The following is a 20,650-nucleotide window of genomic DNA, read 5'->3' as shown; positions in this document are numbered from 1 at the left end:
AAACAATGAGCTAGGGTGACAGTTGCCAGCTCACACCAACCCGGGGTTTGAACTTGCAACCTTTTGGTTGATAGATCTTATAATTGCTGATGATTTACCAGCTGTGCTAAACCTCCGCCCCGTGATGTCATCTTATTCACTATATGAGGCTTAAGGAGGTAGAAGCAACCCTGCCATTGGTCTAGAAAAGAGAAGCAGGAAAAAATAATGATGGGGGGGGGGGGATCTGAAACTTCAGGAAAATAATAGTATTGAATAGGATGGACAAATATGAATGTTCATACAATTAAATGGTTGCTCAGGTGGGAAAATTGTCTACTGCCCTAAAACTAAAACAAAAACAAAAAACAAAAAAACTGTCCTAAAGAATTATGGTTCCAGTTTAGTGTATTGCTCGTTCATAATTGCTTTCTACAGATCTTGAAAAAATGATTGCACATCTGCCACATTTTGTTGATTTGAGTCTTAACTACTTAAGCCTGGACTTAATTTTTTAAGCAAACCACTCAGACAATCATCCTAAATCAAAAGTGTACATTTTCAGACTCCAGATGGGAACTTATGGGATCCATGAAGTATATTCCAACAGCTACATGGATAGGACATATATTTTTCCTCTAACACAGGTAGCAAATCAGTGAACTGCTGAATCTTGATCTGTAACAGCTGGATTATACTATCAAAGTTAAATGTTCCCCCACAACCAGTGTTTCTTTTTCTTTTGCCTAGGTGTACCAGTGTCCACCATTCCTCATTTTAATTTTCTCAAAGGGCAATTAAATTTGTGCATTCTTTCTCTTGCTGAGATGCTCAGGTAAGAGAGCTATGTATAGCCAGGATATCACTACACTGTGCATATAAAGCTCTTTTATACCCTGCCAGAATGGGAGCTTCTCTGAAGTGGATTTTGCAGCTGCACAAATCTACCCTCAGACAGCCTACCTTTTAGGAGATGAAGACTTTTCATCTTGTTTACCCCTGGTAAAAGTGGCAATTTCTCCATAGAATAGAATCTTACTATACAGTGATAATTCATGTATGAATATGTTATAGTTCAGTAAGATAATCTATACATGCTTGCTGTTTTACCAAAAAAGTTGCATGCAAAACCATTACCTTTTAAGCATTGCTTTATCCTTACAATCATGACCAAACATGGAATAACAAGACCATGGAATAACAAGACCAGACACAGAAAGTTGGGTTAAATATGGGCAACTTTATTTGTTCTATAACCTATTTAATTTGCATTGAGCATGAAAAGGAGTAACAGGGGGTAACAATCTGATGTAGGTCTAGCTGAAGCCAGGTATCAATCTTTGACAACTTATTTAGTCTTCCTTTTGGTGAAACACCTAAGCCCGGATGGTAATCCGAGAAGGGGATTGTTCCCCATCTAGCCGTTGACTGAAAGATAAAGCCAGGGCACTCTCATCCAAATTCCAGGATGATAAGTGAGAGCAAACCCTCAGGCCAATGTCAAGGATAACCTTCTTCCCCCCAACCTGGGTCCCAGGACCCAAAGAGAAAATTCCAGAGCCCTGCCCTTCACTCCAAGGTGTACACTGAACTCATATATTCTCCTGCTCAATAATAATAATAATAACCATAATCATCACCATCATCATCTTCATTTATACCCTGCCACCATCTCCCCAAAGGGGACTCAGGGCAACTAACATGAGGCCAAGCCCAAAAATAATACAGCAAAATTAAAAACAAAATAACAGAGAAATTACATCACAACAAAAAACATGAAGTAATAAAATAAACAGTGCAAGACAACATAGTAAAAATCAAACACAAAGGGCAGGCCAAATGTGCAAGATAATATGTTAAAATGTTCAAACCCTGGGTGAGATAGGAATAGAAGAAAGTGTATTTATGAGGAAGGAGCCCAAGAAGGAGGAGCAGTGGGGTATGGCGTTCATTAAGGACAGGGGAAAGGGCATCATGAGGACAACTGTAGATGGAAACAAACAAAATGGGTTAAATGGTAACTCTCCAAAGGCATCAGAAGAGCCAAGTTTTTAGATCTTTCTTAAAGGCTGCTAGTGTGAGGACATGCCTAATCTCACAAGATAGCGAGTTCCAAAGTCGGGGGGCAACAGCGGAGAAGGCTCTCTCCCTCATTCCCACAAGTCTAGCCTGGGCAAAAGGAGGGGCTCTCCAGAAGATCAAAGAGATTGTGCAGGTTATGGTCGGAGATGCGGTCACAAAGGTAGGTGGGTCCCAAACCGTTCAGGGCTTTATAGGTGATAACCTGCACCTTGAATTGGGACTGGCCAATGACACAATGACAGCCTATTGCTAGATACTACCCACAGCCAATCATCAAAGTTGCTCAGATATGGTGTAAGTAGGTAAAAAGTCCCAAGTAAAGAGGAAAAAATTCCTACTTGGACACAATGCGACCAGTAAAGATCCAAAGAGGAATGTGAAGGAGCAGCAACGCTTTAAATGATACCACCACAAAGCTTTAAATAATGCCATTACATTTGACATCCAGGTAAGGCACAAAGCACCCAACATCCTATGACCTCTATTTTTGAAGGCCATCAAAACACATATGTGTGTCAAATATTATCCCATTTTCCAACTGCACATCCATACTTTTTTGAACAATGTTGTGTCTAACTGCACATTCTATGCCCACAAGGCATCTTTTAAAACACCCACCAATCACTGGTTTTTATTATATCCAGACTGATGGATTCCAACAATTTGCTATAATTTCATCCTATGGACTAGGAGCCCTCAGTAGCACAATTGGTTAAACCCCTTGTGCCAGCAGGACTACTGAGTGACAGGTCAGCGATTCAAATCTGGGGAGAGTGAGTTGAGTTCCCTCTGTCAGCTCCAGTTCCCCCTGCGGGGACATGAGAGAAGCCTCCCACAAGGATGGTAAAACATCAAACATCTGGGCATCCCCTGGGCAACATCCTTGCAGTTGGCCAATTCTCTGACACCAGAAGCAACTTCTCAAGTTGCTCCTGACACAAAAAAAAAAAAATTCCTATGGAATATTGCAAGTTGTAATTTCATGAAGTGCTTAGACTTTCCCACCACTGTCCTCTAAACTACAGTATTACAGTATACAAATACTAGGACTCAGTAGGATGCAGCCATGGTAGTTAAGGTAATATTAAATGAATATAACTGCATATTGTGTATACACCCCAGTATTGTCTATCCTACATGGAAATAGCCTTCCAGCTAGTAAGGTTTTCTCAGCTGACATCCTTTGTTCTGCTTGAAGATGCCGAACCTGTATGGTGATTTATGAGACAGAGTTAAGTGTGTTTATTAACTCTTAATAGCTTAGGTTCCAAAAGATAGTGATCTTTTCCCCTTCTTCAGCTCAGTTGGGTCCAAAGCATTTTCCCCATGTTACACTCTAGTAAACAAACCAGCTTGAGAACATGGATGCTTGGGGGCAGAAGCATAATTTACAGCTGTTAAAAATCCACTGGCACCCATTAAAAGAGTGATTGGCTGCGCAGTGAAATGGTATAACATTCAATCCAAGTCTTTAGAATAAATATCCCCATACCGTAACAAGACTTTGAATAAAGTCTGGCTGTGTGGTATTTGCATTGAAAATCCATCATATCATTCTGCAATCAGCCTTCATGCATCTTTCAAGCTCCCCTTATGCTTCTTCTTTTATTCCTTTTTTTAAAAAAAATACCTCCAATTGTATTTACTTGACTTAAAATAAACAGATGAGATTATTCATCCTGATTTGAACTGGAGTGGATTGTATAAAGAATCAGAAATGTCAGATAATAAAAGTGTTACTGTTTCCCCCTTGAGCGAAATAACATTTGCAATTTTTCTCTTCTTTTCTTCTCCCAGAATGGTGTCAGATGTTTAAGGTGATACTGGGGAACACTTCCAAATGACATGCCCCACCAGGATTTTTTTCCCCAGCCAATGTGTTTATTCAAGGCATAAATCACACCTCCTGCTGTCACTTCAAGTCAGCCAAGTCCACTATATAATGGTAAAGTGACTGTTAGTGCTTTTAACACTTCACTCTCATTTCCTGAGGTAAACATAGCCATAAGCTCAGTAGCTTCTTTTGAAAACACTACTCAACAAGCAATGCATATATCATGGCTTCTGAATGCCTACAATGATATCCTCCTTTTTGATATTTTCCCTACACTGATATCCAAACCTTGAATTTCAGAAGTACAGCCATGAGGGAAAGACATTTCCATCGGAGGTAAATATTCAGCTCATACATATATACACTACATATACTTGTGTATAAGTCGACCATACCTATAAGTCAAGAGCAGGCTTTGGGGTCAAAATTATGGATTTTGCTATGACCTTTGCTATGATATTTATTACCTATGTTATGTTACTTGAGTCTTTGCTGTGTGGTAGCAGCAGTTAACTTATGAATAAAAAAGCAGGCGATCACTCTTGTTCCCCTCCTTTACCTCTCATCTGGTTTGTTGCTGCTTTGATGGCCTCTGCCATCATCATCCAGTGAAACCCTATGTATGCTTCTGTTCTGACTTATCCTCTGGCAGCAGTGGCATGCTCCCTCTCTTCCAGTTCTTGAGTATCAGGACAATCACAGTGGGTCTGAGAACTGACAGTGTCAGTCATATCTCCTACCAACAGCAGTAGCTATGGGACAACATTACAGGATGTTCTGCCACCCTGGAGACAGAGTAGAGGACTATGCCAGAGAAGCCAAAGCTGAAGAATGAGGCAGAACAAGTGCAAGTATTGGGTCTCACCAACCAAGGAGGAGAAGACTGCTGTGGATGAAGAAGATGGAATGGGAAGTGACTGGTGTAGGGGGGGGGTGATTCCCCACTAGATTACTCATGAGTAAACTGTCTGCTTCCCACTTTTAAGAGCGCAGAAGAGAAGGAGCTTAGTCTGTTTTGGGAGGATTGAAAAGAGGCACAGACACATCTCTACTCTTTCCATTGTGGTGAGAAAGGAACAAAGAGCTGCCAATGCCATTTCACCCCCTCCCCCTCCCCAAGGCATTCAACAGGTCAGAAGAGTGTTCAAATAGAAAGAGATACTCACATTGACCCATGCATAAATCAACCAAGGGTAATGTTTTTGGATGGTTTTTTTTGGTCAAACATCTATTCACATATACACAAGCACAGTGGGTCCTTGGTATCTGCTAGGTTTTGATTCCAGGATCCCCAAATCCATTGATTGTATCCCAAAATTCAGTGAAGCTGATGGGGAAGAATTTTTAAGCTGTCGATGGTCGAATTTATGGATAAAGAATCTGTGGACTATATACTGATAGAGACAATCTTCCATTGTGTGTATTCAAAAGGCAGAGGTTTTATCATTCATTTGCTACACATTAACATATGATTTTGTAAAATAGGCAAAAATCACATTATAACTACAGTGCCCTGGTTATGAACACAATATGTTTAGTGGCAGAGAAAGTATGCTTGAGGATGAATCTGGCAGTATTGTATGCAGGGTAATTTTTTTGTTTTATTTTGTTTTACAATTTCGATTTGCTCAAAAGGTGTGAAGAATCCAACATATCACTGAATACATATTATAATTGTCACTAGAATGATATACATTCCTATTTGATTGGATTTGATTTATGCTGAGACAGGAGTTTCCAGGGCTCACCTTGTTAGTATGTGTCCTATTACAAAGGGAGTGCTTTTTCATATATAAAACTTGAGGTTGTGGCTGATACAGCAGCTGTATTAATGTTTTTAAAAATAATAATTGAATATGTTTCTAGGTGATTCTTAAAACCAAATGCCTTCCCAGTGCAGCTGTCAGGTGCTGGCATGGTTTCAGCAGATTTTTATAGTGCCATTTGAAAATACTCAAAATATTGCTAAAACATCCCAGGCATAAAGTTGAAGATCATTTTTCAAAATGCTGTGAACTTCATTTCACAATTGCTGGGCAAGTCATGCAGAAATTGATATAATGGTGTGTGTGATTTGTGATTTCATTGCACTGGGAATGGTGGCATTTTTTTTAGATTCTAAGAGGGACCTGTAACTGGGAAGATGGACTACTATGTTCTGTGCTACGTACTACACATGCCTTCCCAATTCTAACTTCTGGCATTGACTTCTGCTATCAAAATAAATAAATAAATAAGACCCTGAAAGTCTGTTAACATAGCGTAATGTATGAAATAAAAATTTGGACATCAGCTGTATAAGTCAAGATACTGTTGAAGTTGATGGCAGAATCTCATTATATATTGTCATCCCCCATGCATTCAGTATGGCTGGTGTACTACAATCTCCTCTTAACTATATGAGCAAAGATTTACACTACACAAGCATGACAGAGGGTCTCAACCTCTGAGTCTCTTTGTCTATGCAAACTCTAGTCTTTATTTGAGATACAAGCATGACATTTCATGCAAGAAATGGTTGTCATTAAAAACCATGTCTCATTGCTTTTTCCCTCAGCTAATCACAAAATACCTGCCACTGGCCTTTATTATTTTCTTTAGCAAGTCGCAAGCCTTGTTGATTTAATCTGCCATTTTCCTTAGCTTTGGTTAATTCATTCGTTTCAGTCACTACATTTCAAGGAAAGTGAAATTGTTTTCATGGCATTAAAACCAGAAAGATAAGCTCACTCAGTCCCGTGAACAATTTTGCTTAATGAAATCTATACCTCCCGTGTCTCCTAGGTGTCCAAAAGCAGGTTCATTATATGATCTGCTTTTCTAGGGCTGATCTTCTAAATCTTATGTTTGTGAAATTGTTAGAAGAGCCAATCCAATTATTGAGACTATTTCTCACACCTTGGGGAATATATTTGGAGCCCAAGCTTGGTGTGAGATGGGATCTCATACTTTACCAGGGCCCAGATATTCAGGAGCAGGAAAACCCAGGAAAAAACCAAGGTAGAAAAGCAACATTAATCATGAATGCGTCTGCAAGTTATTCATGAAAACCTTTTTATCTATACTGAGGTACAATGGCATGACTTTAATTCAGTATGACTCAATGTAGTACAATAATTCTTCATGTGGACCTATGCTATGCTATAATGTGCCACATACCACCATCCTGGTCTTACTGTATACCTACGGAACTCCCCATCTCACATGCCATCCAATGGCTTATGTTGATTAGACAGGAATAGAGAAGCATCTGGCTATGCCCCTGTGGCCAAACACAAAATGATTACAATAGCACTAAAATCTGACAGGGTCTTCCAAAGGTTTTGGGTTAATGTAGTACTATACTAAGACTCTTCTCTGATCTTTCCTGTTCCACACAATATATCAAATGACCATGTCTGGCAAGTGGAGGGGGGGGGTTGGAACAAACTTTGGAGGCTATACAATAAATCTAGGACACTCTCTGTGCTGTGGAAGAAGGGAGTGAATATCAACCCACACAGTACCCCCAAAGAGACATGTGCAGGTGTCTCTGTGTGTCCCTAATAGAATGACAATATTGAGACCTGTGAAGCTGGCTTCTTAAACCTGCTCCAAAGTGGATTGAATGTCTGTCTGGAATGCCCCGAGGCAGCATATTCAATTGCCAAACAGCTTTACTTTTAGGAAGCTCTTCCTAATGTTTAGGTGGAACCTTCCTCCATTCCCCCCTGAAATTTGAATCCATTACTCCATGTCCTAGTCTCGAGAGCAGCATAAAATGAGAGCTCAATGTCACTACACCTCATGCTATTAAATGAAAGAAAATAAATGGTACCACTCTGTCACTAAGGAGTCCCATTCCTAACTCTAGCATGAAAATGTGAAATTTGCTTCCAAAAAGTAGCTAGCAATGTGTTTCCATTGTAACACATTTTTAGGTTGTTTTTTTAAAAAAAATTGGTACCTTTTGGAAACGAGCTTCACAAATGGAGAAACTCCATGTTCTTTTGCCCTACCAACCCAGCTCTGATGACACAATCATACCCACATAAAGGCCTATCATAATAAAATTAGTGGATATTTATAGGAGCAGTGAGTTCAATATATATCCAGGTGTTGAGCTTACACAATTTATTTATGTGTAGTTGGTAGTAAAGCTTGTGAAGAAAGCTAAAAGCAGGTTTTCCTGGGGTTTCATGTAAGCAAGGAGCTGTAGAATTAAACTTTAGAGTTAGAATTGTGTTGGAGATTGATTACACACTGATGTAACCAGCCAGTTGTACAAATGTTTGACTTTTTACTTAGGAGGCATCCAAGATCATGGTGCTTCTAGAAAGGACCCAAGGACATAAATCTACATACTTCCCACCTATTTTAGTTCTCTGATTATTTTAGTTATGACAGCACACAACACTTAATAATATTCTGATTTTAACCTACTAAATTTAGCTTCAATTCAAAGTCTTATTTCCAAGAGTCCCATGCCTCTGGATACAACTGCCAACAATGATCCAGCAAACTGTAGTATTTCCCAGGGCCTTAGAGTCTATATTTGCATTTCCTATGGCATAATGGTTTCTTTCTCTACTTCTCATCCAAATACGCAGATCAAGGTCATTCATTTCTAACACAGAGCTTTCAAGAACTGGATGATAAATCAACTTGAGTAAATTATTTGGCATAAAATTATCCCTCTTCCTAGCAGCTTCAGGAAGAGAGGTGAGTCGGAGCGATGTACTGCCAACGTGAACTGCAGCAATAAACAAGCAAGACGGTCAGTTATCAAACTAAGAAAATTATACAGCCTACAAAGAACTGGAAGATTCAATCCCCCTTTCCTCTCTCCTGTTCCCTCAATTGGGGATGTACTGCAGGGAAGAAAAAGATCTCTAGCACTTTGGCCTTAAAATGTTATCTGCCATTTACTAAGATTTCCATACTAATTATTGCTTGTCTCTGTGACTCAGATAAAAGAGCTATTCATGTTGCTATTAAGTCAGTGAAAAATGACAATTTACCAGACACAGGCATATTTCATACCTAGAACAACAGCTGGACCAATGAAACGAGCACATGTTGGCTAGCATCCAGCCAACTGGAATTCATTTTTTGGCAATTGGAATTCTTTAATGACCATGCAACAACCAAAAATCACCTCTTCTCAAGCCGCATTTCAATGCATCCTCCCCTGGATAATGGAAAGTGGGAAGAGTGGTAGAGAAGCATCCATCTACAACACTAAAGTTGGATGCACAGCAATCTAATGGAAGTTGTTTGAAGGTCCCTGAGAATTAGCTCATTGCTGTGCATCATTTTCTTATGCTGCTATGTAAAAACATAGCTGCATGTCATCATGCCACATTCCCCACTCTCTACAAGGCAATAAATGGCTGTATTATGGTCAAAGTTAAAACAGATATTAAAATTAGAGGCAGATGACTGGAGATGAAGCATATTGCAATTACTGATGTGCGCTATGTGTCTTGATCCAAATTTTTTCTCGATATCTTAATTGCCACATTAGTAGAAAGAAATAGTTGTGGTAGTAAAATTCTGTTGGGTTTTCCTATTGATCAAACAGTAGCACATCTTATTGTCAAATGCTTTCATGGCTGGAACGCTGGGGTGTTGTGTGATTTCTGAACTGTATGATTGTGTTCTAGCAGCATTTTCTCCTGATGTTTCACCTGCACTTGTGGTTGGCATCTTCAGAGGATCTGATTGTGGTGTATCCAGTGGAGTTTATTAATACCTGTGAAGTGCCCAATGTGGGAAAAATAACCAATGTCTATTAACCAAGTGTGAAAGATGCAATTAGCAAGTTGAACTTGCAAATCTTTGAGTGGGATCCCTCCATTAGTATATGAGTAACTTAGAATATTGTATAGTTTATAGTGTGGAGATCTGCCTAGAAGTAGCCTAGTCTTTGTTTCCTCTGAATTGTTTATTGCATGGAGACATCCTTTGTCTGAGTGGTGTTCACTAGCCCTTGATTGCTTGCTGCCAGGAGACCTCCTGTGTGGGTGGTGTTCATTAGTTACTGACTTGATTCTAGTGTTTTTCAATTCTGGCAGTCACATTTTGTTCATTTTCATGTTTTTTTCCCTTTCTTTTGAAATTGTCCATGTTCTTGTGGATTTCAGTAGCTTCTCTGTGTAGTATGAAAAAGTGGTTGTAGAGTAGTCCAGAATTTCTGTGTTCAGATGATGAAGAAACAGAACCTACAATCTACAGAGCCACTAAGAAGATTCAACAAATGCTATGGTCAGCAAAGGAGAAGAAGGGCCCTCTAACCACCGCAGGTTTCTATCACATACTGTAGCTGTGGACAAGTCTACATAGGAACTACCAAATGCAGTACCCAGACATGAATCAAAGAACATGAAAGGTACTGCAGACTACTTCAGCCGTAAAAATCAGCAATGGCAGAACAAATGATAAACCATGCTAGGCACAGAATGTTATTTAAGAACATGACACAATTTACCTTGAAGGCTCTTTTGAACTTCTAGTGCAATATCCAGGGCATTAAAAGGCAAAACGGGACTGGTTGCAATTTGCAAAATTGCTTCTCCTGTCATCTGAAAATAAAAATAACCAGAGTCCATCAAATGTATATTAACACAAAATAGACATTTAGCCTCAACTAATTAATAGCCTTTGAGCACCTGTTGAATACTGAATCAGTGCAAATGCTAAATGCCTTGATTGAATGGATATATTCTTGATGGGACTACCTGTAGCATTCCAGCCACAATATCCATTGTGTGGAGCTAATCAACTACAAAACCTCATCTTTCACTGCAGATGGAGAAATATAATAATAATAACATCATCACCATCATCAACAACAACATCATAACCTTTATTTATAACCCTCCCTCTCTCTTCTGGGGGACTCAGAGCGGCTACTTAACAAAATAATGCATGATTTTATACATTATCAGAATAAATATTCATATTCATAGCTGTCAGAATTGAGGTCCCAAACAATCACTGAATGAGGTAAAGATATTGCTTGGAAAACAATCCAAAGCAGGATCACTGTTAATTCACACCTAAAATACAGACTCACACTCACTGTTCTCATGTGTTAACTTTTAGTTTCTATCATTATTATGCCAGTATCTACCATAGAGCTGTTAGGTCATGACGGAGCTGTCAGGTCACCTTGATTAATGTTCTGCCTTTTCACTGATGAATCAATTGCAGTTAAATACAAGAATAAATTACCAAGAAGTATCGAAGGATTAATATTTAATAAAGAGTAGCTATCATTGAATGTTAGAAGGAAAAGTTAGCATTAGTATTTTCTTTTCCATTTCCCATTTCAGTAATGCATTGGAACAAAAATATAGAAAAGTATGGATTAATATGTGGCTTTGTTGTAATCTCACTGGTTAAAACTGTCTTAAAGCAACCATCCAACCAAATGTAGTTTATTACCATTTAAGAAAGTGAAAGCATGCATTCATAAACACATGGAAACAAAGCAAAGCTAAAAAGGCTGACATTCCTCCTTAAATTAATGGCCTCTCACAGAGTTCGCTGGGAAAGAGACTGAGAAAGCACAGAATTTTGAGAAATGTAGTTCGAGAAGGTGAGGAGTCCTATACCAGAAAATTCAAAATGCTCTCCCCTAAACTACATTTTCCAGAATTCTGCTCAGCTCAGCATCAGAAAGCCCCAATCAGGATAGGGGAGAGATTTGTCCCTCTGTAGCAGCAGCCAGCCAGAGTTCCAATAAATTGTTGAATATGCAAAGAGGAGGACTGACTGATAGTTTTAGTAAGTAAATCTCTGTGCTGGGCTGGGAAGAAATCCCTAAATGGAAGTTCTGTTGGTTAATATGAGAGACATTCAATGAGCTAGCTGATGTGTTGTTGTTTTTTAAATAAAACCTTTTGTCAAAACTTTAAAAAATTCCCTAAAATCAGATGTATGAATATTTCTGAAAGTTGGGGGGAATGATCCCCTTTTATCTTGGGTACAGAAAATTCAAGATTGCTTTTGTAGGTTTTTTTAAAAATGTTGTTTATAAAATCCTTGAAAATTCCTCAAAAGTCCATGCATAAGTGAAATGTTCTGAAACTTGATGGGCTAGCAGTGGTAAATATGTTTTATCATTGTAGTATGTTTCACCCAAAGGTGTAAAAATGAGGTAGAAAAGAGTCCCTGAAGTTTCTCCACTTGCACAATTATGAAAATGAAAAAGCAATGAAATGCTGTTGCTTTCATTATAGTAACAAAATTTTCATTAACTATACTTTAGAAACACTTTAGAAACAAAACATCGGCACCCCCAAGTTTTGTTATGAGTTTTCAAACATTTTTATCAATTGCACAGTCCTAATGCTTACATATGAAGCTTCATATGGCTTTAAACTGGGGTATCTTGACCAACTGCAGTTGTATTATCTGGGGGACAACCTTCTGTAAATGTTTAATGAGATGGGATGAGCAATGACATGAAATCATGGTTTCTTATTCATTATGTCTAACGTGTGGATTTCTTCCTCAGTTCACACTTCTGGTGAATTAAAAAATATATTTTTGCTGACATCTTATTTGGCTTAATATTTAATTCACAACTCATTTAGGGTTTTACTATTATGCTGTTTGAAGGTTTGTTTTAAAGTTCTGATAAGTGGAAATACAGATAGACCCATTCCAAGAGAAAGAGCAAGAACTGCAAGGAGAATTTCAGTATTCTTTGCTTCAGGTATAATAAAGAAAATCCCATGAAGCACTCTGTTTGGTAAAGAACTTCATACGAAACAGTGTCAAAAATAATAATAGTTGTTATCTAGAACAGATGCAGCTGAAACAATATCAAAAGCTAAAGTTTTCTGGTGAGGGGAAAGAAAATAAACTCAGTAGGGTTTCTTAAAAGCCCTTAAAGAAATTTGGAGCAAGACACACCCACAGTACAGAAAGACAAAGAACACACCATATATCAACTTGAAACCCACATCCAAGCAAGGGCAACATCTAAAATGGTTGAAAGTGATAGCTAAAGGGGGAAAATACCACAGAAGATACTGAGAAAAGAGCTGTCATCTTCTGTGAAGGAAGAACAAGGAGGCAAAAGAAAGCTCTGCAGAAGAAATGAGTTAATGTTACCTGGAAGAAAACTGAAAAGTTAGACAGGCATTTTAAAAGAAAAGGAAGAAAATTGGCAAAGCAGCAAATGTTGCATTCAGGTCAATAGCACGGCTAGTTTGATGCCGAAATGGTGAAACTCTTGATGTGAATTTTCAAAATACTAATCCTTTGTAGCATCCCTTCCCTTAGACTAGATTTAATTATCCAATTTATGAATACACACACATGGAATCTATTTTCAAAGCATCTTGCTCTACATGGAATCTTCCTCCACCAAGAATGAAAAAGAAAGATATATCACAGTGGTTTTCAACCTTTGGGTCCCCAGGTGTTTTGGCCTACAACCTGCAGAAATCCCAGCCAGTTTACCTGGTGTTAGGATGTTTGGGAGTTGAAGGCAGGTTTTCAGAATCTTGTAAATCTTACCCCTCAAAAATGGAATTGAAAACTTGCTCCTTAAATGACAAATGGCAGTCTTGGACTGGTACAGAGTTATAATTTTATACAAAATATGAAAATCCCCATCCTCTAAAAACAGATGGGACCGTAGTTTCTATTTCCCTTTTGGTTATGCTGTGGCAGATTTTCAGACTGATGTCTATGGAGGAAGAGATTGGGCTCCAGAGTTGCTCACATTTGTTCTAGTTAAATCAACTTGTGATTTTAAACCTAATTTGATTTCTATTCATTTGGAACAGTAGATATATTGTCATTAAAATTACTCATGATTATAGTGGGAGAATTGTGTGTGGTACCAATGATTAAATTGTACTCTGTAAATAAATAACAAAGATATAACAGAGGAGTACACAACTAAAACAATTTGCATGTTTCTTGATCATGTCCCTCAGCATATTGCATTGCAAACATATGCTGTGTTATATGTGTGTTAGTCGTAATTGTAATATTTATTAAATCATACATGTAGGATGTGAGCTTAGATAAATCAATCAGTCAGAGAGAAGCTCAGAACATTGATTTTGAGCAGGGTGAGTAATAACTCTACAGAAACATATATCAAGCCCACATAATGCAGTGAGGTGGGAAAACACACTGCTTTCTTATATATGGCCTCATTTTAGCTGTCCCAGTGAACATATGTGCAAAATAAACATAGACCCCCATCTACATTCCGGTATAAAACATTTTCAGGATTTCCATTTCTAGAATTCAAGGCTATTGGACATACTGGTAGGGAACAGTGAGAGCTGGAGCAAATTTGTAAGTCCAAAGTTTGTGAACCGATGATGTGACATTTCTGGGAAGAAATCAAGAAATTTCAGTTCGTGTTACCACTCAACCGTGAACCTCTGTGGTGACTTGGGCCAATTATGCAGCAATAGCTATTTCACAATGTCACTGATGAGGATAAAATAATAGCCAAGGAATATGTGCCATCCCAAATATTTTAGTCAACGTGTTGAAATTGATAAAAGCTTTATTATTATTATTATTAAACTTTATTTATACCCCGCCACCATTTCCCCAAGGGGACTCGGGGTGGCTTACATAAGGCCACGGCCATCAGCACAGTAACACAGTATTACAAAAAAACACACAAAATTAAAATGCAATAACATAAAATACAGAACCAATACAAATAAATGGCCAATGATATAAACTCAGAACATTAAACACTGAAAATGAACACAGTGGGCAGGGCCAATTCAAAGATTAAAATTTAAAACCACTGGGTGATAGGGCAATGTAATATATCAGGACAGGGGATCCAGGGGATAAGGCAAAATTTAATTGCATGTACCAGAAAATAAAGTGCTACTGAGGACCACTGTATTTAAGATGGTGGTTGACAATTGTCATATATAGAGCAGAGTTGGGGCAGATGTGGACCATATGTTATGGGCTATACAACCAAGGTCATTTTTGCATCTACTAATGGCCCCCTGGCTCACCTGGACCAAAATTAGAGGGAGATGCCTCCTTGTATTGCTTCCAAGTTGACTATTGCATTGTTCTAGGGTGCGTCTACATGAGCCATTTGCCCTAGGGGAGTATGCTGCTGCCCCTGTAGTGCTAAATCCAGTTTGGCACCCACCCCTGACCTAGGCTATACTGAGAATTCTCCACTTTGCATTTTGAAGTAGAAGCTAATAACAGCTCTAAAGTGATCCCAAAATACTTAAGTGGGATACATTAATCTTTTCTGATCTAGTATGTTGTCATTCTTCATCCTAGATATCTTCCCCTATCTTATATTAGTTCTACAGGTAATCACATCCAATGTTATACATTATGACGATTATATTACAACATTAGGTAGCTAGTTAGATTTAACCATTGTTTCGAAAGCTATTTTTGGGGTCAATATGGACACCATGGATGCTGATGAGGTTCTGGGAACTATATGTCAAAACTGAACTATACCAAGTTCTGAATTGAGCTATGTGTTAAAGTCACCAAGAATAAGCAAAGAGCAATGCAAATAAATAGGCTAAACACAAACAAAGAATAACGGACATACAATAGAGATAAACATTAGTGAAGAGTTATGAGCTGTGTTGCTTCAGCTCTTCTTTTTCTTCTTCATTTTTTCAAGTATTACACAGTCCTGAAATCTGGCTCACTATTGAGTAGACCACTAAGTAGGGACAGGCTATGTTTGGGTATTTTGAACAGAAAATTCAACAAACATCTAATCTGGCATAATACATTTTGGGTCAGCAGAGGGCTCTCTGACAGAAGACTGGAGCAACTCAAAAGCTACTACAGATGAATTAGAGCATAAAATGTATAAAAGATAGATGTTTAGGAACAAGGCAGGATTAATCATTGCAAGATTACAAATGATACCTGCATTTCTCTAAAAGGAAATATTTTCATATATTTTATTCATTATTTGGAAAATCTTGATTAGGAAAGAAAGGCATGTAATATGTTATATTCCTAAGTTAGAGTGAACCTGAAGAAAAACATTGTACATTAACCTGCAGTGAAAATTATGTGCTAAATTCAGGAACTACTTGGTTTAACACATTGTATTTTTCAGGTAAATATTAGGCTTGAGGTGCTGTAGGCTCTATTTCAGAGGAAAAAACTGACAAAACAACCCCTGAGTAGTCCTTGACTAAGAAAACCCTATGTAATAAATGGGTTACTATAAATTGACAAATTGTTTGAAGGCACATAGCACCCCTGTTTGATGTTCTACACATATGTGGAAGCCAAGGTTGATACCAATGGGAGTGGCAACATGGAGGAGCACCCCATTCCATGAGTTCAGTAAAGAATTATTAGAAATATTCTGAATCCCAGGGTCCCAACAAGCATCTCTGCCATCATCTTTGATAATGCACACCTGATCCAAGGCATATTGGATCTTATACCAAGAAAAAGCATCTACATTCAATCTAGATAAATAAAAATGTAATGTTAGTTTGTGGGATTACCACAACTCAAAAACCACTGGACGAATTGACACCATATTTGGACACAAGACACCTCTCAGGCCAACAAGTGTCCATCACTCATAAAAACACTGAAAAACACAGCAGAAGAGATGTAAAAAGGCAAAAAAAACCCCATTATAACACATTCACAAAACCACATATACACAAATATATATACACACAAAACACATATACACAGACTGGGCCACAGCCATGCGTGTCAGGGGATGGCTAGTAATAATAATAATAATAACAACAATAATAATTGTATTATGGTTCAAAGCAGAATAAAATAGTGAAAATACAAAGGTCAGAGCAAAAGACTGTTGAAGCAGATAGAACCAAAACAAAGAACAACAATGAATCTGCCACTGCCTATAAAATGTGGATTTCAAGCCGAGGGTGCCGGGAGAGAGAGGGAATGGGAGGCTTGAAATGTGTTTTAACCTCCTGGCAGCTTGGGCCTCCTTCCTTGGTGTCCCTCTGCCACCTGCCCTTGTAAGCCTTCTCAGGAAAGAATGATGTTTGGCCCTCTTTGGACTGCCCCCCACTCAGGGATGTGGAATGCCATGAGTTGTCCCTTGACCTGCACTGCCTTGAACACTGCAGAACCCATGCAGCTTAGCCTCCCTTTAACCCTATGGCTCAAGGCAGTGGAATGCTCAGAGTTGCCCCAGGACTAGCATTGAGCCCATGCAACTGGTGAAAAAATGGTTTTCATTGAGAAAAAGGAAGGAAATCTTCAAAGCCAGGAAGGAGTTAATGTTTATCTCCTACTCCGCTGACATTGCCCCCCCCCTCCCAGTGACCACAGGGAAGCCCAGACTGGTCAGCCCTCAAAGTGCTTCTCTTCCCCCCCCCCCCCTTTCATTTTAGCAGAAGGAGCCCTTTATAGAAGCATAGGGTTGGGCGAGGCCCCCAGAGGCCATCTAGTAAATAAAATAAAATATTTAATATCCATTTGTAAGGGACTTTGTACCAAAGAAGTATCTTCTATCATTTTTTTCCCTTCTGACTTTCATGTTGCCTTGGTTACCATGTGGAAGCTTCACAGTGACAGCTATAGAATAATATTTTTAAACTCTAGCAATTATGCATAATATCCTTCCCATAAATCAGAGTGACATGGTTGTAAGGCAAATGACATTTTGAATTCCTGCTTCTGTATGATTTTCTTCATGATTCACAGTTGACTTATAGGTGGGAAATATGGAAAAATACTGCCAAGTCTTTTTATTATTAATATTATTTCGATGGGTTTGAATTCAGCATTGCAGCTACAGATGCATAGCCTCATGTTACAGAAGCATAACTGAACATTATTCACATTTTCTGGTTGCCATGATTATGAATGCCTTCCCAAACCAACTTCACAAGGCAATCACAGGATCAGGTGACAGAGGTCTGTTCAGATGGCAATCAGGGCACAGGATGATGACGTTTCCAGTACAATTCTGCCAGCCAGCAAGGCTTAATAAGGACTTGTGAGATGAGTCTTTCTTCTGATTCATTTGCCCAATCTAGCAGCTGCCTGGCAGTGAGGTATACGGGCAGTATTTCATTATATGAACATAACTAACCAGCTGGAAGTAGAATTCTGGATGTCGTTGTCATCACCATCATCATCTTCTTTACATGCCATTTTAAAAGACATCAAGAATTAAATCTTTTCACTTCAACACCATCATTTTTACAAAAAGTTTCACATTATGTACACATAGCCTTGGGCCTAGAGGTCACATGAAACAATCCCGTCTTCTTTAATTTTGGCCAAGTAACTCTCATTCCTGTGCAGTCACACCTAGGCACTTTACGGTTGAAACTATGATGTGCTTCTTTCTTTAGCCGGGTGGACCGCAGGGGCCTTACTTTGAAGCTCTGGAGTCCCAGCAACTAAGACATCTCCAGATTGAACATCAAACAAGATTTTTATTTTTTCAAAGTCCTTGACAGATTTGGCACAACTTGTTGAGGTTACAAATACAAACAGTCAACTTATAAAATCATGTGAATGTTCCTTTCTTACTTTTCCCTTCAGCTGCTGAGTTAACTTCTTCCAATGGTGGAGAAATCCTGGAATACTCTCTACCCTAGCCCTGAATCACTATACTAGAAAGAGCAGGTCTTTCCCTATCTAAACTCAAAGCTAGCTTGGAGGCGAAGTAGTTAGAGCTTCTTCCAATGGCAGAGAAATCCTGGGATATTCTCTGCCCCAGTGCTGAGTTGCTATTTTAGAAAGAGCAGGTCTTTCCCTATCTAAACTCAGAACTAGTTTTAAAGTCAAGAGGTTAGTACTTACAATGGCTTGTCTGAGCTGGCCTGGCTTGACCATAAGAACATCTGAGTCTTTTGCTATACTGTAGAAGGCAGAAGAGCTTCTCAAAATGGAGATTTCATCCCCAGGAAAAAGGGGTGGTCTCAAAATCAAAAAGATACTTTTGCAAGCCAACAGCAGCAAAGGCTTTGCAGGCTGACTTCAAGCCTCTGTTAATGGTTAACTACTGAGGTGTTGCTGAGTCTGTAACAACCCTGGAAAAAATGCAAAAGGGGTGCTATTTGCTACAACTATGGGGCAATACAAATCAAACTCCTGGGAGACAGAACAATTCTGTTGCCCCAATACAGCCCCTTCTTCGTTTTACTGCCAATACATTTCTCCACCTTCTCCCCCTCACAGTGATTTTCACCCATATCCTGCCTGCCATTACAAGGAGTTGCAACCAAATAAGTATTAGCATTGGTGTATTGCTTTGTCTGCACGTATCCATGCATGTACACGTGCTTATTTATGTACTCATAAGTAAAAATGTGTGATCCGCAGCAAGCACCACATGTTTCCTTGACAGTCAAGCACAACTACTGTGCAGATGTATATGGGTTTATATTTGTGCATGTATTGTAGACATATATGTTTTTTGTGTATGCACCTCTTCCCCTTGATTCAGTTTGGGCATTTTTGTATTCCAGCGGTCATTGTTTCCCCATGTCTGTCTGTCTGTCTGTCTGTCTATCTATCTATCTATCTATCTATCTATCTATTTCTATCCATTCACCTTTATCTATTATTTACTTCACTCATTGAAATATGCCCATCTTTTATTATTTGCCCATAGTGTAGTATATACACATGAAACAATATAAACTGGTTGGGATTTAAACAAATAAATTAGTTTAAACAGAGTACAAATATACAGCATAATTCTAAGAGTTATAAACAGTGTTTTCTCTATAAGAACATAAAAGTATATGCTTTTGAAAAAAATGGGCTTCAAAGTGTTTACTATGAAGCTATTTTTGCCCTGGTTCCATAAAGAAACTAAAGTTGATGCCAATTGGACCTCAAAATGAAAAACATTCTGTATTTGGGGTGCACTCACCACATGCTTTGTTCTCCGTGCTTATGAAGAACCATGCATAGGAATGGTTGACTGTTAGACAGTCTGTGAGAGGGTTGTGCATTGGCTTCAAGTATCTGAAAACTAGCATTTTACTTGTGTTGAATTAATGTATTCTGCAGCAGACCAGCTATCAATAATGCATAATACTCCCTTGAAATAATGGCAATATTTTAGGATATGCTTCAAGTAATGAAAACTTAAGCCCCTTTTAATTGTCAATCCTACCGTCATTAAACACTTTCACAGAAAGAGCCTTTTCCTTCCCACTCTTCTTGCCGCACTCCCTCCATTATGAAAGTGCAAATGCAAAGAAGAATTCTTTGATCTCAAAATAAAAGCTTTATTTCAGGTGAAATTATGGAAATCTGAAGTTCTCTTCTAAGAATTAAAACAAAGAACTAAATAATGACTGGAATGAAGAGCAGTTACCAGAAATGCTTTCTTTCCTCAGGGCCAAAATTAGGTTTGTAAAGACAAGTGGGAAATGTTCTTTTCATTAGTGAGAAAGGACATATCAGCCACCTGCTAGAAAAAAAATGGTCAATCATGTCCTGATTTTGCACACTTTGGGAGTTTTAACATGAAACATTTAGGCCTAAGATGAAGTGATGACAAATATTATTTTAAAAACCCATGCACTCTCATAATGCCACCTAGCAGATTATAGAAGAAAAGTTTTAAATTTATCATATATACTCAAGTATAAGCCAACCCAAATATAAACCAAGGCACTTAATTTTACCACAATAACCTGGGAAAACATATTGATTCAAGTGTAAGCCAAGGGTGGAAAATGCCGCAGCTACTGGTAAATTCCGAAATAAATATAGATACCAATAACATTACATTAATTGAGGCATCAG

General features: G+C 38.4%; 1 protein-coding gene across 3 annotated transcripts in view; it reads right to left on the bottom strand.

Moving 5' to 3' along the window:
• The window catches only part of NAALADL2 (N-acetylated alpha-linked acidic dipeptidase like 2), a 972,343-nt gene that overhangs the window by 42,747 nt on the left and 908,946 nt on the right, over positions 1-20,650 (bottom strand). For all 3 annotated transcript variants that reach the window (XM_067466051.1, XM_067466050.1, XM_060767493.2), the window contains one exon: positions 10,365-10,458. In XM_067466051.1, the coding sequence (XP_067322152.1) occupies positions 10,365-10,458 (94 nt within the window). The remainder of the gene's footprint in view (positions 1-10,364; positions 10,459-20,650) is intronic.

This window comes from Anolis sagrei, chromosome 3, assembly GCF_037176765.1.
Source record: "Anolis sagrei isolate rAnoSag1 chromosome 3, rAnoSag1.mat, whole genome shotgun sequence".
In the NCBI taxonomy this organism is placed as follows: Eukaryota; Metazoa; Chordata; class Lepidosauria; order Squamata; family Dactyloidae; genus Anolis; species Anolis sagrei.
The sequence above is the reverse complement of the archived record's forward strand: the minus strand, read 5'-3'. Positions and strand labels throughout refer to the sequence as shown.